The following is a 21,821-nucleotide window of genomic DNA, read 5'->3' on the forward strand; positions in this document are numbered from 1 at the left end:
GAACGACCTAGTTCAAAATATATTTCAGTGGACACCGGTTGTTTCCATGAACGAACTGCGAATGAGTTATATTATCTCTTTATTATAATAAAATAAATCATACGCAAACGAACTATGGTACTGAACTAGTTCACTAGATTTAACAACTCTATTACTCTGATCTCTAAAGCCGCCATCAGACCATCTGCTTTTTCACATGTACGACATCAGTTGTTCCGTATATTAGTATACCCAAAGTGATAACATACATGTGAAAAAGCAGATGGTCTGATGGCCGCGAAGTATGGACTTGCCCCTGAAACAACTTTTACAATCGTAATTGAGGCAGCGAATGTAAGTTGCTTCTACAAAAATCAAAGTGATTCAATAGCAGGTCTTAGGCCATGTTTATATTATAGTCTTTTGCAGGGTTAACCTTCTTTATGAGGATTTATTTGAAATATAAGCAATGGAATTGACATTTGAAACCCAGTGGGTTTGTTAAATCCGGTTATATATAAACGTACTATTAGAGTGAACTTATCCAAAATTTTGTGTGGGAGGTACGGGATGGAATGGACAAATATAGTCCATATTCGAACCTGTAGTGGGATTCTGTAACTCATTTTTGCTGTTATCGACAAAAATCGGTAAAATTATGACTAAAAACATAAAGAAAAGTTGGCAACACTGTTTGTGTCGGTAGAGGCTAGCTACTACTTTTTATTCATCGTTAACTGACCGAAAAATTTCGTTAATTATCGAAATTATAAGCATTTTAATTTTACCGACAATTATCGATAACAGCAAAAATGAGTTACAGAATCCCACTACTGATCTATATCTGTAGTGGGATTCTGTAAATTTGAAAGAAACAAAAATGTACATGGACTGAAAAATAGTCTAGGCAACTCTTTTTTCATTTTCGACATATCATTGGCAGCCAGTTCAAAATTTTACTGGCATGATTAATCTAGTGCCAGTGGAGTCGACAATTCAAAAAATGTAATTGTGGTAGTAAAATATTGTGTATGTATTGAATTTTTCGAACTGTCACTGGCATGTGCCCTGCAAGCAAAAACTATCGCGGAAGTGACTTAGGCGTGTCGCCCAGGGCGATGAAAACAGTCGCGGCGATAGTCGCAGAAGTCACCCTGAAGTGACCTCCGTTGTGAAGAAATGAACCACGCCGGCGTGTCGTCTTGGAAGTCACTCCAGCGACACTTCTAAAAGATCATTTCGGCGATAGTTCCAGAAATTAAAAAAATATATATTTCTTTTCTATTTATTTTTATTTCAATTTTTTATTTTTTTTTATTTATTTTTTTATTTCTCTTCTCTTTTAGAGAAATTATTCTTTGCAATTTCCCCCTAAATTAATTTTGTCATTTTAAAAATGTAATGTTTTGTTGCCTGACTTGCGAAGCGAACCCGGACCTTTAAGGCCGCGGCAAATACGGTACGTTGAGCGTCGCGTTACAACAACCACATGAAGACTTCAAGAACAAACATGGCATCACTTACACTTTTTCCATGTGGTTGTTGTTTTTAACGCGTGACGCGACTTGCAACGGACAGTATGTGCCGAGCGCTTTAGAGTGCAAAGCGAGTATGCTTACCATTGCACCACCGTCTCATATAAACATCAGATAGAAAATGTTCTATATTTGTTCAAATTTGTTGAATCATTAAACAAATGTAAACAATCGCCTTGGAAGACACTCCGAAGTGTCGGCATATGCGATAAAACGTAATCACAATAAGGCTATAGAAATTGTTTATGTAATTCCATGGTACAATGAAGTAGAGGTAGGCCAGGTATGAAAATCACTGAGAAATGCCACCCTGCAGCCATGGCTTAAAACGTCAAATGGCATGGTACAATAATAATGGTAGATGTAGCTGCATAGCTATCCCGTATTACAAAAACATATGGAACTTAGAGCTTCACTTTTTATATTTCAAAAGTGCCATATAGCGTAAAAACATTTCTTTAGCTAGGCTCCAGAATATTCTTGTTGGAAAAGTGTTCCAAAAATAGTAAAAGTTCTTCCCAAACTTATGACAGTGAAAAAATGTCATTCACTTATTTTCTAATTGACAAGTTTGGCTAATCTGACATCGTGATTGCTGGCATCCGATTTGCAGATAAATGTCAACAGAATTTTTACAAAAATTGTAATTTTTACATTCCTGTAGTTTTGGAACAAATTTAAATTAACATCAATATTTTATTTTGCCACATTTTTGTCCTTGTTTTCAATTTTAAGATATAGTGTTACAGCAGAAGTTTTTTGTTGGAACAAACAATTCAGCGATACATCTACCTTTATGATTGCATAATGTCAAAAACAGTACAAAATGTCAACCCTGCTTTTGACAGATTAGGCCATAAAAAGAAAAAAATTGTAATCAGCTGTTAGCTGTGGCCTACCTTCACTTTATTCTACCATGTGTAATTCACCAACAATCTTCCTTGGCGTGTCTCCGGAGTGACCTCTTAGGCGAGGGAGTGCGAAACTCACTTCCAATTGCTGGCAGGGTGTAAACTCTGGGTTAATCGTTGGATGTGTTTTCTTCATTCATTTGTTGTGTTACCGACAAAAATCGGTAAACTTAAAACGCAAAATTATTAATGAAAAGTTCAAATAAAAGTTGGCACCACTCATGTTATCCAAGATCTATTTAACAGGTAACGTAAGTAGCACAACAACAACTCATTTTTGGCGGAAAATTCTTCAATATGTAAAAATGTTTGTTTACGTTTTCATACAATTTATCAGCTGGACGTTTTACGCCACCTTATTATTTCATCATGATGTTGTCCAGGGCACAATAATACAGGTACAGCGGCAAAAGCAGCTGATCTTCATACCAGTTGTCAAAATGTATTATTCTGAATAAAATCATATACAAAATGTAAACAAGCAATTCACAGTAATGCATCATTGTGAGCAAATTTGACGTTTGGTAAGATATCATGTAACAACCCAGCAAAAAATTTGGAAGTAGTGCAATGCGGAGTTATGATTTCAATACATCTTTCGATGCAGTCCGCACGGAGTTATGAAAATGCACTGCGCTCGATACATTTTGGAAGCACTCGCTTATAGATCCTTAGCCAAGCAAGCCAATTTTTTGATCCCTACAGTCGCAGTCTTTTTTTCTGAACACAAGAGTGTTAAAATTCTAAGAATTTGTATTATAAAAAATAAAGAAATACAAACTAAAGTTATGAACATTGCTGTAATTCACGAGACGCAAATTATCATGGTATAAATAAAGAGGTAGATTTAAATGATAAAAATCTATAGAACCCTTGTTTATCTTGAATTCCTAATGCTTGGTTTACATTTACGAAATCCACTCGATTTCAACTGTCAATTCCATAGCTCAAACCATGGTACAATAATTCATAGGTAGGCCAGGTATGAGAATCGCCAAAATACAACCCTGTCGCTATGGCTTAAAACGTCAAAATTGTTTTAATGAATGATAACGGATGAGTAAACAAAGAAGAAGAAGAACGAAATGTTGAAATGAAAACAAATCAGAGTTGAATTTTTTGATCAATAATAAATATCAACTCTGCATGTCAACACGGTTTTGACAGATTAAGCCATAACAAAAAAAATTGTAATCAGCTGTTAGCTGTGGCCTACCTAAGAATTATTGTACCATGGCTCAAACGTCAAATGAAATCTCATCTGGATTTCATTTGACGTTTAACCTATGGATTTGACAGTTGAAATCAAGTGGATTTCGTAAATGTAAACCAAGCATAAAACTTCAAAATAAAAGCAACAAGTGGGTTTGTTTACAATGCATTTTTGAGCATTTTATAAAAAACACGAAAAATGAATGAAGAGTTAAGTTTTCTCCACATAATCGAGTTGTGAATATGATAAACTGATTGTTTCAATGCAAATCTCACCAATTTCTTCCATACAAATGGTCTAAAAACAATTTTAAAAATCATTGAATTCGATTGCTCTTAAGGCCCCCACTCATTTATCAGTCTGTGCCGTCAGTCCGATGAACCCTTTCTGTATGTGTGACTGACAAGTGTGTAGCACGAACCATCAGTCAAGTCCAAAAATCTTGAATTTCTCCTCCAAAAATGAATGAATTCTACGTTTTTTGTGTTCAAACAGCAACATTATTTTCTGTTTTTCAAAATTATTTATTGACAATTTGAAAATAAACACAATTCACCCAGACTGATGGGGGTTCATTTTGAAATCAAAACTATTTTGATTTTCATCAGTCTTGGAAAACTCACACATACATTCTCAAAATTTCAAAAATTTACACATACTACCATAAATGCTGGCAGTCAGACTGACTAATGAGTGGGGGCCTTTAAAATTGTGTGGCATATTATTCAAACACCACACACACATACACAGTTTGTTTATATTGTTTTGAAGTTTTAGGCATACTCGAATGAAAAAATTTAAATTGACATAAAGCTTTGGCTAACCTTTTTTATTAAACCATGCAAATTATTTTTGAAGTGAAGTTGGAGTTTTTTTGGAAATCTGAATTGAAGTAGGAGGACAAATGAAAAACCATTTGGATGAAGAAGCAATATCAATATCAAAGTCATAAAAAGCAGAGTAGAGGAAGTAAACTTAGTTACGATCAAATTTAATGAAGAGTTTTTATAATTTGTGTTAATGTAATAAAGTTAATATTCTTGTTTTACACGAATAAGCAATGTATTTTATTTATTTTGGGATATTTGGAATGGCTTGCATTTTATAACATCTTTAGACTGCATTTAAGCTCTGTTCCAGAACTAAAAAGTTTTTACAATTTTTACCACTTTTACACATTTTGCGTTCCCGTACACAAAATTTATATGAAAATCGTTTACGACTTTTACAACTTTTACGACTTTTACCACTTTATAAAGTACGGGAACAGGCCATTAAATTCAATCCAAAACACTACATCAAAGGCTGTGATTTGGATCGAAAATGGAGTGCATCCTAGCTGTGTTCCGTGGAAGCAAAATAGAGTGCATCCTAGCTGCGCGCTCTCTTGTAAAATTCATAGGTGTATTCATAAGAAAAGATGTACTCCAGCGGCAATTGTTGTAGTGATTTAACTGCATCCGCGGATGCAAACTTTTTGCTGGGACCTTATTCCACCATGATGTTATCGGTAGAACTATACGACTACTTTTTATACGTCTCTAACTTATCTAAAAACATTGTTAATTACCGAAATTATAAGCATTTTAATTCTACCGATATTTGTCGGTAACTCGAAAAGTGAGTTAAGGCCTCCACTCACCTATCAGTCTTGCTGTCGGGCCGATGAACCCTTTTTGTATATATGTGCATGACAACACTTGGAGCAAAGCATTCTGTCAATTCTCGAAATCTTGAAATTTTCCTCCAAGAATGAATTAATTTTAACTTTTTCTTTGTTCCTCCACAAATATTATTATGTTTTTTTTTAAGTACAGTACAGATTGTCAGTTTTGAATGACGATTTTTTGCAATTATCGATAACTGTCCAACCATCCAGCAACCACAAAATATTTTGTGGTTGCATGATGAATGACAAAAATGAACGGCCACACTAGCAAGCAACAACAAGGCTGTCATTCAAAACTGACAATGTGTACCCAGCTTTATATTGACAGTTTGAAAATAACCACAATTTACCAATTTTGAACTTAAAACTATTTTGATTTTCAGCAGTCTTGAAAAAGTCACTTCCATTCTCAAATTTTGAAAATTAAGACATACTATCACAAATGCTGTCGGACAGACTGATAGGTAAGTGGACGCCTGAAGTGGCTGGGACAGCGCAACCTGAACGCGTAAAATAATTCAACTATTCTGCCTACCATTAGACATAAATATTTTCTCATACTCTAAAATTATTACTCCACTCTTAAACATTTTTGTAATCTATTCGCTCTTTCACCTTGCTAACAACTTACTCTTTTTATTTCTTCCCCTATCCTCCCCTTTTCCACCTCCTCTATTCCTGCAGCTTTTTTCTACTGGATGATCACAATGGACCGGAAGTTCTCCGAGTGACGCAGTCAGAATTAGTGGCTGCACATCCCCAAACCTAACCCTAACCCTGCGTTTACAAATGCCAGTATTGGCAAGACAATTGCAAAAATACAAACCTTTTTCACAAATACATTTATAAATTTTTAAATATGTATAGAGAATAGTATGAATGTATTGGTGAAAATGATTTGTAACTTTGATATTGTCTTGCCAATACTGTCTTTGTGTAAACGCCTAGTAAGTGGACGCCTTTACAGAATTGCACTACAGGTCACGTAAGTAGCACAACAAGAACTCAGTTTTGGCCGAAAGTTCTTCAAGATGTCAAAATGTTCGTTTTCATACAATTTATTCACAATAACAAAAAATTTGACAGATTGAAACCGCGTTTTACGCCACCTAATAATTTCATCATGGTTTTGGACCAAACTTTGAACTAGATGAACGCAAAAGTATGAAGTAGTTCCAATCGTTCTCTTGTGGGAATAATTCACATGAACTAAACAGCAATTTGTTTATTTCCGTAAGAAAAGAAAATAAAATTGCAAAATTTGTTTTGTCCTAGAAGTTAATTGTAAAATATTTATTAAACAATTATTAATTAGATAATTAAGAACAATATGGTGAAAATGTAAACGCAAACTGTGAGAGCAAAAGACAAAGAGTGGTTTATAGAAAAGTTGTTTTATATCTATTCTTATTTGTCTTCTAGGAAGAAAAAGTGGTAATTTAATAAATCATAAATTAAGCTGGACGTAGAATCGTTGGAATATTTTATAATGCGGAAAAGTTTCCTGGGGAGCAATATTGAAAAAATGCATGCTCTATAAAACAGTTAATGTTTCTTTGCGACGGAGAGCTTGATGAAAAAATAAACTCATTTTCAACTACTAAACAAGGAGGATCATAGCATATAAGACTCAGAATGGATTGTTTACTGTGCTTGGAAACAAAACTGGAGGATGAAACGAAATGTATAAAAGTTGATTCCATACAGTGGCAGGAATTTGAAATAAAAAGGCTAATAGAAAAGCATCTATGGCCAATGGTAAGCTTGTTTTAATAAATCAGTAGTACAAAAAGTTTCGTCTGAATGTACCCACAATAACAACAAGTTAAAGTAATTTATTATGTTTTTCAGGAATCCCTTCCGCCAACATCTTGTATTTGTCACCTTTGCTGGGAAGAATTGTATGATTTTCACAAATTTTATATGCGCATAGAACAAACCCATAATGATAACAAATTAATACTAAAAGCCGAAGCAGATCCTCTACAAGAGGAATCCAAACCCAAGGATGTCTTGCTTAAAAGCTTACTAGAGCCAGAAATTGTAATTGGTCAGCATTTGGATGAACCAATTGAAATTAAACAAGAAAATGACGAGTTCATTGCAGTAATGACAAAAAGCAATGATGAGACAGCGGCCGATAACAGATATAGCTCAGATAATTCTGTTGATATATTTGATAATGATCAAGATCCTGTGGCATATAATGACAATAGTAGTAGTGATTCCCAGGATAGTGACAATGATTATGATGCTGGTGATAACACGGATAGTGATGATGATGATTTACCTTTAATACATAAAGTTAAAAATCAAAAAGGCAAAGAAGCGTCAGCAAGGAAGACAAATAAAGGAAAGGATGGAAACAATGGCGACAATGAGAATGAAAAGGAAGAAAAGTCACTAACTAAGTCCAAGAAAAGAAGGAAACCTTCAACAAAATCTTCCCCATGTAAAACATCTCAGTCCAGCAAAAAACGTGAATCAACAACAAATCGCAAAACTTCAACACTTCCAAAAATTAATCGCGTCGAATATGATAAATTTCTGCAGGAACATTTTAAAATTACTTGTGATAAATGTTCGAAAACATTTGAACGTTTTCGCTTACTCTGTCAACATTTTAGCCAGGAACACAATGAACAAGGTTATGTCACGTGTTGTGCTACGAAATTTTTTAATCGTCGTCTCCTTGTAGATCATATCAATTTCCATCTTGATCCGGAATATTTTAAGTGCAATCTTTGTGGTAAAGTTTTAACAAAACGTATATGCCTGATTGGTCATATGAAAATGCATGAAGAGAAGAAATTTGCTTGTGATAAATGCGATAAGAAATTTGTATTGAAACATAAACTGGATAAACATAAGCTAACGCATCTACCGGAGTCGGAAAAGAAGTTTCCCTGCAATGAATGTGGTAAATTGTATGTGTGCGTTTTGTTTTGGAAGACTAATGAATAGATGAGCGATGGAACAAGAACAGTTTAGTGGCTCCATTCGAATCTAAACTCAGAACAATATTAATTTTTTGTTGGAAATAGGAAAGAAATTTTCACTTCAGCCTGGCTGAATAAATATTTCAATAGGACATTTTCAATTTAGCCTGGCTGAATAAATATTTCCATAGAAAATTTTCACTTCAGCCTGGTTGAATATTTCAATAGGAAATTTTCAATTTAGCCTGGCTGAATAAATATTTCCATATAAAATTTTCACTTCAGCCTGGCTGAATAAATATTTCGGTACGAAATTTTCAATTCAGCCTGGCTGAATAAAGATTTCCATAGGAAATTTTCAATTCAGCCTGGCTGTAGAGATCTTCAAATTTCCTCCCAATAAATTGTGTATCGAATTTCGGAACAACGCGAAAAATGCCGGCAGGCTAGATTCAAAACAAATGAACTGATCAGTATCTCTCATTTATCCATTTATAACAACTAATTTCCCATTAAAACATTTTAAATTATTGTTATTAAATATCGCTGGTCTTGTTCTTCTATTACTTCTTCCAGCTACGCCAATGAATACATACTCAATCAACATCAAAAAGCGGTACATTTAAATATTTATGCCAAAGTTTGTGAGATATGCGGTGAAACACTGTCCGATTCGCATAACTTTAAAAAGCATATGGAAAAACACGAAGGAATCGTACCCGTCAAAACAGCAAAGTGTGATATATGCGGTCTAATCTTGACCAGTCAACATACCTTGAAACTACACAAGGAGCTGAAGCATCCGCCAGAGAGGAAAGAATATAATTGTCATGTTTGTGCAAAGGTTTCCCCCAATATGCGAGCCCTTAAGAAACACATATATGAAACCCATGAAATGACCTATCGTTTTAAGTGTACCATATGTGAAAAGGAATTTAAGAGGGCGGACAATTTTAAGGTAAGCTTTTGGAAATTCTTTAAAAGAAACATTACATAAAAATTGTCCAATTTTCTTTCAGTCCCATATGGCCATCCATACCGGCAAGCCTTTGCATCGTTGTCCCTGGTGTCCGAAAGAATTCAATTCAAATGGTAATATGCATCAACATCGCAAGAAGGCACATCCTGTTGAATGGGAAGAGGCACAACGTAAAAAGTATTCAGGAAATTTACCGCCCAATTATAAGAGACCCACAGCTCTGGTTACAGCCAGCAATAATACAGCAACATTACCAGCCGCAACAAATCAAACCACATAATTATGCAAATAAATGTAAAAAAAGAATGTTTTATTTTATCTTCAACAAACGGTAGCTGTTCCCATCCCATCTTAACATTAAAAACGCGACCCCCTGCTGTGACTAGCAAAAATGCTAAACTAATTCTCATTCTCATCAGTTTATTGAGTTTATCTCCAGTATTCTATATTCTGCATCCACATTCCATATGGTTATTCCACAAATAATACACTTCTTAAGTCTTTAGAGATGTCCAAAAATTACCTAAATAACCTACGCTTGTTGTTGTTGTAGCAGCAATTAAACCTACGTAGAAGCATAAGTACAATGCTGGGTTGGCAGCCGCTGGCAGAAACACTATGGTTCCGGGTCAATCCGAGAACCCTTCTTCGGTATTTAGAGATGTGCAAAAATGCCTTAAATAAGCCTAGGAGCATGGGTCTTCAGATATGTAAAAAAATAGATTAATTAACCCACGCTCCTAAGGTCTTTAGAGATGCCCAAAAATGCCATAAATAACCCACGCTTCTAATGTCTTAAAGATGTACAAAAATGCAAAGTGAAAAATGAAGTGGGCAGCATAGGGTGAGAAAACTCACGGGGAGTTGATATTGGCTGACTTCCGTCGTATTGTCAGTTGCTTTGTATTCGTGCATGCAGTTTTCAATCTACTGGATTTAAAAAAATACAAAACAATAATATAAACATAGCTTTTTGCGGATTAACCTTCTTTAAGAGGATTTATCTGACATATACGCAACTGAATTGACATTTGAAACCAAGTGGGTTTGTTAAATCCGGTTATATATAAACGTACTATAAAGTATAATGTAACTGTACGTTTTAATTGTGTTCCAGGACTAAGAAGTTGTTAAAATATTCACCACCTTCCAAAAAAAGTTGGGCATTGATCACTTCCAAATTACGAAACTCTTTAGGCCATAATATGCTGTTTATATTAGAGCTTTTTGCAGGGTTAACCTTCTTTTTGAGGATTTGTTTGAAATATAAGTAATGGAATTGACATTTAAAACCCAGTCGGTTTGTTAAATCCGGTTATATATAAACGGGGTATAAAGCATGTATTTCAAATTGAAATACATGTATTTTGTTGTTTTATACGCACACGCAAAGTTATAGGTTTTGCCCTTACTGTTTATAAACTTTTACACCATAAATTGGTTTTACTAGGCGTTTACCCAAGACGGACTGTCTGCAAATACAACTCTGATTTACTAACACATACATTTGTCGGCTGTCTCCCAGCTATCCATCATTTTTTCACAGACAGTCTGGTTAACAAAATTTTCAAATTTTTGTAAAAATAAGTGAGATAACAATTGGAATGTGTTGAAAACAAAAGAACATGAACAAATACAAAAAGAAATTGGCTATTTTCATTCATAATTTTACAACTGTCTTTTCAGTTGTCTGGACGCCTACGTCACACATACAAGTTTTGGGATTTTGACAACCAATACATGTACTCAACTGTCCTGTCATGTGTAACAGAGGTCCGCAAAATGCATATAAAAGGCACACTCTATTGCCTTTTTCCAAAAGCGAATAGTGCAGTGCCTTGTATATAAAAAATATGAACTTCAGAGGCCCATATCTCGGGAAGTATGGACTTCCGCAATAAATGTTATATATATTTGTGATCAGAGTGACGAGACCTACCTGTGAAAAAAAATTTGGTCCCGATGAGAGCTTAATGAAAACATTCAACTTGCTCCAAGTTGTAAAATGTTCACTTCTCTTTAAAAAAAATGGCGCCGAATGACGCTCTCTTTAAAAACTTTTTACTCGACAAATTTGAGCGCGTTAAAAATAGTAAAATGCTTTGACATTTGTTCCAGCTTTTTTGACGATTTTTCTATTTTTGCGTTCCCAAAATTTTTGAAAAAACTTTTTTCTGAGAATAGTTTTTCTCTCTTTTACGAGTTTAAGTATTAAAAAGTACGGGAACAAAGCTATTATTAGACCTTTGCGCTATGGAATTGACATTTGAAACCCAGCGAGTTTATTAAAACCTGTTAAGTGCAAAAGGGTTATCAGTCCCTTTACACTTTCACCTAACACAGATATTTTGGGGCAAATACGAAATTTATTTGTCAGATATTTCACGGAATTGAGCATGTAAATTCTACATGTTTTGTAGAACCAGTTACATGTATGTAAATGTGGCTTAACTGGCAAATCATTAGCTTTGTTCCTTTACTTTTTTAATGGTAAGGGTGGTAAAAGAGAAAAGTGTCAAAATTGCTCTCTCATGAACATTTTTACCAGAAAAGTAAAGAAACGGAAAATTGGTAGATCTGGCAGCAATGTCAAAAAGAAACATAAAAAAATAAATTTTCGTCTTTTATTTCACAGTTTTTAATTTAGTTTTGTCAGCGTTCGACTTTTTCTTCTGTTTTTCGTCCATTTTCTTTTTCATTGTGAAATAATCGTCAAACAAAGTCGAAAAATCAGTTCTGCCATTTTTTACCTGCAGAAATTTTGCTCGTAGCCTGTGGTAGAAGAGAAAGCCTTTTTCGCTCCCTCTCCACTCTATTAAAAATTGCTTCCAGTTTTGCCACTTTTCGGGGTTGAGGAACGCTTTGCAGGTTAAAAATGGTAAAAATGGTAACCTCAGGTAAGTAAAGGAACACAGCTAATGCTAGTCTTTTTTTCATATTAATATTATATTTATAGTACGTTTATATATAACCGGATTTAACAAACCCACTGGGTTTCAAATGTCAATTGGATTGCTTATATTTCAAATAAATCCTCATAAAGAAGGTTAACCCTGCAAATGGCTATAATATAAACATGGCCTTACTATAATATTAATATTATTAAATAAATAAATAAAATGAAGGAAATTTTGTTTATTTTTCTGATAATTACGAATGGTGTCGTGGAAACGGGTTAATTCGGGCACGTCGTTCGACAGGCAAACAACGTAATTGAAACGCTCGTGTGAACATGACATTACACATTTTACCCGATAACCCCGTTCCCGTACACAAAAAAGTTGTAAAATGTTCCCATCTCTTTAAACAAAAATGGCGCCGAATGACGCTCTCTTTCAAAACTTTTTACTCGACAAATTTGAGCGCGTTAAAAATAGTAAAATGCATGCCAGCGTCTGATTGGCTGGTATGCCGAATTTGACATTTGTTCCAGCTTTTTTGACGATTTTTCTATTTTTGCGTTCCCAAGATTTTTGAAAAAACTTTTTTCTGAGAATAATTTTTCTCTCCTTTACGAGTTTAAGTATTAAAAAGTACGGGAACAAAGCTATTATTAGACCTTTGCGCTATGGAATTGACTTTTGAAACCCAGCGAGTTTATTAAACCCTGTTATACGGCGTTTATATTATAATTTTTTGCAGGGTTAACCTTCATTATGAGGATTTATTTGAAGTATATACAATGGAAATGACATTTGAAACCCAGACCCACTGGGTTAACCTTGTTATATGTAAACGGCCTATTAAGTGCAAAAGGGTTATCAGTCCCTTTACACTTTCACCTAAAACAGATATTTTGGGGCAAATACGAAATTTATTTGTTAGATATTCCACGGAATTGAGGATGTAAATTCTACATGTTTTGTAGAACCAGTTACATATACATATGTAAATGTGGCTTAACTGGCAAATCATTATACATATTTCGTATTGACGCACAGAGGGGAAATGTATGTTAAAATTTGATCAAAAGCCCTGGAAAGCTCATTTATAGTCGGATTGATATAAAATTTTGCACAAAGCATATCTTCTGTACAAGGATTAATCCTATAGAAAATAATGAAAATCGGTCCAGATTTGGATGCAGCTTCCATATATATTCGCATCTGATGTGAGATAAAAATGCACCAAAATCACTGAAATTTGACACATGCAACCTGAACTAGCATAAAAAACATTGAGCCAATTTTCAAACAAATCGGTACAGATGTATATATAGTCCGATATGCATATATTTCATTCCAAATTTTATTTTTTGAAACTTACTTAAATTATATTTTTCTCAATTCACATGAGAAAAGCCGTGAATGTTTCTGAATAATGCAAACATATTTGAAAGGTGTTGGTTTAGTCTGATAAATAAGAGTCCCGGTTATACGGCGGAACAAAATTTAGTGTGAGTAAACCTTGCAATTCCACATAAAAATATTTCATATTTTAGTTGAGAAAAATTCGATTTTTTTCGGAATGGCGCAAATATGCGCAATTTTTTATGATTGAATCTGATATTTGAGACTCAAGCGCATAAAACATTAGAAGAAACTATGGTCGGGAAACGACGGGGAAATAGACTTTTTCACTATTGAAATTGTAGTAATCTTAAAAATTATCATACAAAAATTGCATAAAGAGGATATGTATCACCATTATTAAAGAGCAAAGATGTAAAATCAATCTGAAAATTTTAAATGCTAATCTTGTTCGGAAACTGTACAAAAACAAAAAATTATGAAAAATATAAATTTTCGCGAAAATAATGTCATTTTAATGTTCACCTTATTTCTTAGTTTTCGAAAATTTACTTTTTGTTTTCAGTATGGCTGAGTTCAATCGACTGCTGCATTGGATTGGTTAATCTTAAAAAGTCGAGGATGGTTATAGCAAATGTAGAAAAGAGTCTGGTTGCCGTTTATCAACATTTTTTCATATAAAACGATTTTCATGTTTTGAGTTTTGAGCAACTTTAGGCCTTTGTTTCCCCTCTGTGTGACGTATACGCAAAGGAATTGACAGTTGAAATCGAGTGAATTATGTAAATGTAAACCAAGCATTAAAGGTCAAATGAAATCCAATGGTTTTCAGATGAGATTTCATTTGACGTATACGCAAAGTAATTCTCAGCTGAAATCCACTCGATTTCATAAGAGCTCATTTACACGAGGAAACAATGTTTCCTTGTTTCCTCTAAAACGTGAGTTCCGTTTTGATTCTCATTCGCAAAATTGGTCAGTGTTGGGAACGAATGTAGAAATGATTGTACAAAAACGTACAAAAGACACTTTTGGATGGATATGTGCAAGAAATAAATAATAATTTCATAATAATTTATTTATTTTGTGTTGTAAAAAAATGTTTCTTGTAATTGTTATTGTAAGGTATTTCCCTACTTCATGAATTGATACCCATTTTTTAACAATTTACGACAGGTAATACAGGTATTTTTTACCCTCATGTGTCAATACTTTTTACGGAATTTTTCATGAATGGTTATTTATATTTTTTTGTAGTTTTCCAAAGAATTGTTTTTTGAATATTCATGTACAATAGGTAGATAATCATTTTTGGTAACTTTATGTAAAAACGTACGTCTACCGTTCAAAAGGTACGCTTGTTAAACAGCGCAACCCTGAAAATGCAATTACGAATGAGAATCAAAACGGAACACACGTTTTAGAGGAAACATTGTTTCCTCGTGTAAATTACCTCTAAGAGGTTACCTCTAAACTTAATATTAGCTCTGTTCCAGAACTAAAAAGTTTTTACAATTTTTACCACTTTTACACATTTTGCGTTCCCGTACACAAAATTTATATGAAAATCGTTTACGACTTTTACCACTTTATAAAGTACGGGAACAGGCCAATTATTCTTACTAGAATTGCAATATCCGAATATGGAAAGACCCATTAAGTTGACCAATTTCGCCGTCCTCCTATTCCTTCATTCGTAAAAATTTCACTCTCCTCCTATTCCTTCATTCGTGAAAATTTCACAAAGTCCTCCTATTCCTTCATTCGCCAGTTGCGATTACCAAGTACTCGGTGGGAAAGAAAGAAAACAAAACAAAACCAAAACTTTGACTTTTAGTTTATTTCAAAAGTTTCACAAAGTGAGACAAACGTGCGGAAGTACGGCAAACGAAAAAATTAAAAAAAAAATTGTTGCAAACGGTTAAACGCGGCGGATTTTATGTGATTTTTTGTGTTTTTTTTCGCTTCGTCCGAAGGCAAACAAGAAAGCAGGCGGTCACAATTTCCAAATAAATAAAAGAAAAATAATTAAATGTTCATAGAAAAATGTTTGTGTAAAACCTAAATGTGCGAATATTTATTATTGATCAGTTCGTTGTCGTGTGTGTCATTTTACGGATTTTGCGGTGCGTGAATGTATTTGTTGTATTTGTGTTAATTTCTGTAAATTAGGCAACAACAAGGAGAAAAAACCAATAAGCAAAAAACAAAAAAGTAAGATATTTGTTTATTAAACCACATAATTGGGATATAATAACTAAATAAAGCAAGTATTTATTTATGATTATCTTGTTACAAAAACCGGTGATAATTAATGTAAATTCTTATGATTCCAAATAAACAAGAAGCAAATAGATTACAAAACATAAACAAAACGTAAAAACATAAAGAAGAGCGAAATAGATGAAAAAGCAACCCCCCCCCAAAAAAAAATTATGTCAGTTGTTGTTGTTCAAAGAGAAGGAGTAAATGTGACAGAGCGCCCGATAGCGGGAGAGAGAGGTGGTAAATGGTGTTTACAAGTGCCAATTTTTTTTTGTAATCAAACGTGTTTTATGTGAGACCCGTGTAAACAATCAAAATTGTTGTTGTTTTTATAGATCTGTAAAGAAGTTTCGTTTTTGGTACAGATAAAAGAAACATCTCAGTGAAGTATTCTTTTTCCATATTTCGGGAAGTAGAACTTCCCCAATAAGGTGACGAGACCTACCTGTAAAAAAATTTTGGTCCAAGCTTAATGAAAACATTCGAATTGCTCCAGCTGCAGCTTGCTTATTATGCATCCATGTTATTCTAATTGACATTCAATTAAATTCCAGTGTTATGTGATTAAATTATCCAAGGGTTGTTAATCAGACGATATATTATTTTACTACAATAAAAATGTTCACTGTAAAACCTAGTTTGTCTAATTGGAATTAAACAAGTGATTTTATGATAAGAAAGGTGAAGCTCCGCCATCAGCACTGAATATTTCGTTTGTTTTAAAGTTGCGAAGGATACCTTGAAAACAACTGCTACTTGACCACGCCAAATTATATAGACATGAAAAGGTCCAAATCTCCTTAAGAAATGTATTGAAGAACCTAAGCCGTTTAGATCACAGCCTGATACGGATTATAACCGAATTTTACCACATAACTCAAAGTGGCATTCGTTCACATTGCAAAAGTGCGGTTTTGTGTGTGTTGAATTCCATCCTACTCTATTCTACGAAGTACAAAACGATCCCTAAACCGGCATTAAAACTGGACTTTTCCCAACTCCTTGGTAGAATCTGCTCCTTGGTAGAATATGCTACAGATAGAGGTCAGATGAATTAGAACGCCGCCTTTGTAGCTGAACGATGTTCTCTTTACCACCCAATATTGGATCCTTCCAGTGTTCAATAAAATTTATTAAAAATTGTATACTGCCGTCATTGGGTGCCAGGAAAAGCACTAAAAAATTCACGCCTATTGCCTTGATTGGGTGCCAGAAAAAATCATTAAAAAATCCAAGCCTATTGCCATGTATGGGTGCCACATGAAATCATTCAGAATCCACGACTATTGCCTTGATTTTGTGCCAGAAAAAATCATTAAAAAATCCAAGCCTATTGCCTTGATTGGGTAATTTCAAATAAATAATAAATAAAAATCATTAAAAAATCCCCGTATATTGCCTTGATTGGGTGCCAGAATTAATCTGTAAAAAATCCCCGCCTATTCCCTGGATTGGGTGCCACAAAAAAAAAAAAAGCATTAAAAAATCCACGCCTGTCGCCATGATTGTGTCGCAGAAAAAAATCAATAAAAAATCGAAGCCTACTGTTATGTTTGGGTACCGCAAAACTCATTAAAAAATCTAAGCCTTTTGTTATGTTTGGTTGCCGCAAGAATCAATAAAAAATCCACGTCTATTGCCTTGATTGGGTGCCGCAAAAATCAATAAAAAATCCGCGTCTATTGCCTTGATTGGGTGCCGCAAAAATCAATAAAAAATCCACGTCTATTGCCTTGATTGGGTGCCGCAAAAATCAATAAAAAATCCACGTCTATTGCCTTGATTGGATGGCAGAAAAAATCGTTAAAAATCCACGCCTAGTGTTATGTTTGGTGCCCGAATTCTATAGAAGACCCCTACGGAGTTCTTCTATTCTATAGAAGACCCCTACGGAGTTCTTCTATTCTATAGAAGACCCCTACGGAGTTCTTCTATTCTATAGAAGACCCCTACGGATTTCTTCTATTCCATACAAGACCCCTACGGATTTATTCGATTATATAGAAGACCCCTATGTAGTTCTTCTATTCTGTAGAAGACCCCTACGGAGTTCTTCTATTGTATAGAAGACCCCTACGGAGTTCTTCTATTCTATAGAAGATCCCTACGGTGTTCTTCTATTCTATAGAAGACCCCTACGGAGATCTTCTATTCTGTAGAAGACCCCCACGGAGTTCTTGTATTCTATAGAAGAACCCTACGATAGAAGACCCCTACGGATTTCTTCTATTCTATAGAAGACCCCTACGGATTTCTTCTATTCTATAGAAGACACCTACGGAGTTCTTCTATTCTAAAGAAGACCCCTACGGAGTACATCTATTCTATAGAAGACCCCTACGGAGTACTTCTATTCTATAGAAGACCCCTACGGAGTACTTCTATTCTATAGAAGACCCCTACGGAGTTCTTCTACTCTATCGAGGACCCCTAGGGAGTTCTTCTATTCTATAGAAGACCCGTACGGAGTTCTTCTATTCTATTCAAGACCCTTACTAAGTTCTTCTATTCTATAGAAGAGTTCTATTCTATAGAAGAACCCTACGGAGCTCTATTCTATAGAAGACCCCTACGAAGTTCTTCTATTCTATAAAATTCCCCTACGGAGTTCTATTCTATAGAAGACCCCTACGGAGTTCTTCTATTCTATAGAAGACCTCTAGGGAGTTCTTCTATTCTATAGAAGACCCTACTGAGTTCTTCTATTCTATAGAAGACCTCTAGGGAGTTCTTCTATTCTATAGAAGACACCTACGGAGTTCTTCTAATCTATAGAAGACCCCTACGGAGTTCTTCTACTCTATAGAAGACCCCTAGGGAGTTCTTCTATTCTATAGAAGACCCCTAGGGAGTTTTTCTATTATATAGAAGAAGAAGACCTCTACGGAAGACCCCTACGGATGTCTTCTATTCCATAGGAGAACCCTACGGATGTCTTCTATTCCATAGAAGACCCCTACGGATGTCTTCTATTCCATAGAAGAACCCTACGGATGTCTTCTATTCCATAGAAGACCCCTACGGATATCTTCTATTCCATAGAAGACCCCTACGGATGTCTTCTATTCCATAGGAGACCCCTACGGATGTCTTCTATTCTATAGAAGACCCCTACAGAAGTCTTCTATTCTATAGAAGACCCCTACAGAAGTCTTCTATTCTATAGAAGACCCCTACAGATGTCTTCTATTCTATAGAAGACGCCTTCGGATGTCTTCTATTCTATAGAAGACCCCTACGGAAGTCTTTTATTCCATAGGAGATTTTTTCTTAGTTCGGCTTATGGAACAAATGTTCTGTAAAAGGCCAGCTAAGTAAGTAAGTACCCTTGCTTCTTGATGAAATAATTGGAAGCAACAATATTTTTCTGTTTTTCACTTCATTAATTATTCTCTAACACTTCATTTCATTTTCTCTTTATTTTCAGGTTCTTGGTTTCCAAAAAAGATGCTGTAGGCGTTAAAATTTGTGTGTCAGTCAAATCTCAAGAAATGAAATGGTGTCTCATAAAATCATATTTATGTTTTGTGGGTTTCTGTGTTTGAAATAATATCCAAAAGAAGAAAAAGAAAAGTAACCAAAGAGAAAAAGTTTGTGTAACGAAAATTAGTGTCATAAAATCTTGTTCTTACCAAAAAAAGCAGCTTAAAAAATTCTGAGCAAAAGCCTTGTAGATTTTAATGTGTTTTGTGTGTTAAAGTATCTGTTGTGTTTATAACAAAAGAAGAAGAAGAAGCAAAAAGAATCATATAAAATTTCCCAAACATGAATAATTATCAAAATCAAACACCACCAGCGGTGTTGAGAAATCAACATCAACATCAGCCGCAACAACATCACAACAATCATCATTTCTCAGCGTCATCGTCATCAACGTCAGCGGTGGTGGTGCAACAACAGCATCATTTTACCACACCTGCTGTTGCAGCAGCAGTGCATCATCAACCAGCATTACCGCCAATACCAGCATTAACAGCAGTTGCCTCAACTCATCTAACACCACAGCAACAACATCATTCACACCATCACCAACATCAACCGCAGCATCATCATCATCATGCCGTGGCAGTACCACCACCACCGCCACCGGTACCACCACAACCTTTAATTAGTAACTCTTTGGCAATACGTCAAGAAATTCAACGTTTCGAAAGTGTACATCCATCGATCTATGCCATCTACGACTTAATCGATTTGCTACCCATAACGGATGCCCAGATTGCTCAACAAATAAGGGATCATGTTGTTTGCATTGAAGGTAAGGTAAGTAGCTTTAGTTAATAACTTATTACGAATTTATGAATGATTGTAATTGTTTTCGTTTTAGTTGTTGTTGATGTTGTTGTTGTTTGATGCCATAATGGTGGCATAACACCTGAATGTGGTTTTAATTTTCTCTAATGTGTTATTGATAGCCCTCTGCGGGTTATTAAATGACAATTTCGAACTTTTTTTTTAATTCACCCACCCACACCCAATAATTTCTTGATGGGTGTGGGACATGGGAAGATGGCAAGGAATTTAAATTTAAATGGAATTAAATTCAAACACGTCATCATAGCTAAGGAGAACTGCGAGGGGATTAAATAGCCAATTGAACTAACATGAGCTAATTTTAATTGTATCGAGCGGAGATGCCTAGGCTGGAGGTAACCTCCTTTAGACGGTCTGGCAATATATGCAGACGGATCAAAGATGAAGGAAGGCATACACTAGCTTTATGGTGTCTAAAGAGTCTTCTAAGCCGAGATTCCCGCTATCAGGAAAGCAGCCGAGTGGGTTAGACGATTTGAACCAAGCCTCACAGTACATATAACTATATATGGCAATAGTCAGGCCTTCTCAAGGTCCATAAGCCATGGACCACAAACTCGAGGACGATTCATGATAGTTGAATGGCTCCGTATGAGATACTCAGTACCTTTAGACTATAATAGGGAATCAAATAGCTGATAAACTAGCACAGTGTGGCTCTCAGTCCATCGATCTACAAAGCGAGGAATCTGTAAGAAAATCTGGGGGTGACAATAAAAGCATTGCAAAAATTACCAAATCACTGGTGAATTTTATAAGGTGTACGCCAAGATAGCGGGGCATAGATGGCAACTGGAAAGATAGGGATTAGCCAAATGCTCTCGCACCGTAGGACCGCACCCTATACTCCCCCAATAAATTGGGGATAAAAAGCAATGTCTACCATTATAAAACGCTGTACGATTAGGTCTCTAACTCCATGATGGTGGTGTTGACTACTCCAGGCACTCAAACGTGATGCAGATAGATAGGGCAGATTAGGACAAATATCAAATATAGGCCCTTAACTTTGCTAAAGACTTTTGCTGGTATAGCTATTGGACCTAACCCTTCTTTTTCCCAAACCTAAACTTACGCTTTTATAGTTGCTTTCACTATCATTTGCTTCCTTGTAGCCTACCGGCTAGTCCTCTTAACTTTCAGAGTACATGTCCTAACTCTTGGGTCTTACAATTTTCTTAAGATCTCAGGATAACAGTTGAACTTTGTCGTTGTTTTTCCGTTTTCCAGGATGTTATTCAATTCCATTTTAACTTTTTTCACGTTATTTCTCCAAAAAAGTAAACAAACAAAAATATTTTTAATGTCTTCTCTTTCCCTGAAACAACAAACTAAATAAAATTGCTACTGGGAAAATGTAAACACAAAAAGTTGTGAGCTTTATTTGTTGTTGTTTTTTTTTTCGTTTTCGGAAGGCCACAGCCAGCCAGTCAGTCATCAGGCACAAGTCAATGTGGCGCTACAAATATTTTGCTGATACCCGGCAAAGTAGTTTCGTTGGGGTTGGCGGCGGTTGACGTTTGTGGGGGAGAGGAATTAAATGGAGTCTTAACGATCCGAGGCAAACTGATTTATCAACATCTCAATTTCTCAATTTCAGTTTATTGCGTATAATATACAATATTAATTACATTTAACATTTGGAAAACAAGAGTTTAGAAATATAAAAATTTCTGTTCTACTACATTATTAATAATTTAGAAATAATATTTAAGTGATTTGAATTTGATTATGGTGTTTTGGGAAAATGCAAATAAAAACCCAATG

General features: G+C 34.9%; 2 protein-coding genes across 10 annotated transcripts in view; both read left to right on the forward strand.

Moving 5' to 3' along the window:
- Positions 1 to 6,461: 6,461 nt before the first annotated feature.
- Positions 6,462 to 9,617, forward strand: LOC141393981 (uncharacterized). Of its 2 annotated transcripts, XM_073967664.1 has the most exons (6): positions 6,479 to 6,540; positions 6,623 to 6,661; positions 6,730 to 7,065; positions 7,159 to 8,234; positions 8,823 to 9,204; positions 9,266 to 9,617. In XM_073967664.1, exons 3-6 carry the CDS (start codon positions 6,943 to 6,945, stop codon positions 9,503 to 9,505), a joined length of 1,821 nt encoding a protein of 606 aa, XP_073823765.1. In that variant the 5' UTR covers positions 6,479 to 6,540; positions 6,623 to 6,661; positions 6,730 to 6,942; the 3' UTR covers positions 9,506 to 9,617. The 2 variants fall into 2 exon arrangements, with proteins under 2 accessions (XP_073823766.1, XP_073823765.1); XM_073967665.1 differs by lacking the exon at positions 6,623 to 6,661 and having other exon boundaries at positions 6,462 to 6,540.
- A 5,686-nt stretch (positions 9,618 to 15,303) lies between these two features.
- The window catches only part of LOC141393987 (uncharacterized), a 402,117-nt gene continuing 395,599 nt past the window's right edge, over positions 15,304 to 21,821 (forward strand). For 6 of the 8 annotated variants that reach the window (XM_073967675.1, XM_073967673.1, XM_073967674.1 and 3 more), the window contains exons 1-2: positions 15,304 to 15,689; positions 19,168 to 19,998. In XM_073967675.1, the coding sequence (XP_073823776.1) occupies positions 19,506 to 19,998 (493 nt within the window). In that variant the 5' untranslated portion in view covers positions 15,304 to 15,689; positions 19,168 to 19,505. Of the gene's footprint in view, positions 15,690 to 19,167; positions 20,004 to 21,821 lie in introns of all 8 variants that reach the window. The other 2 variants (XM_073967672.1, XM_073967670.1) reach the window with 1 other exon arrangement.

The sequence above is a fragment of the Musca autumnalis genome, unplaced genomic scaffold (assembly GCF_047663935.1).
Source record: "Musca autumnalis isolate F117 unplaced genomic scaffold, ASM4766393v1 scaffold_2, whole genome shotgun sequence".
NCBI lineage: Eukaryota > Metazoa > Arthropoda > Insecta > Diptera > Muscidae > Musca > Musca autumnalis.

What these genes read in the sequence shown, in the direction of transcription:
- LOC141393981 (XM_073967665.1), top strand. Translation starts at nt 6,943, where the DNA reads ATGGATTGTTTACTGTGCTTGGAAACAAAACTGGAGGATGAAACGAAA. An exon ending in TGCAATGAATGTGGTAAATT is followed by an intron (nt 8,235 to 8,822) that starts GTATGTGTGCGT and finishes TACTTCTTCCAG; the next exon opens with CTACGCCAATGAATACATAC. An exon ending in AGAGGGCGGACAATTTTAAG is followed by an intron (nt 9,205 to 9,265) that starts GTAAGCTTTTGG and finishes ATTTTCTTTCAG; the next exon opens with TCCCATATGGCCATCCATAC.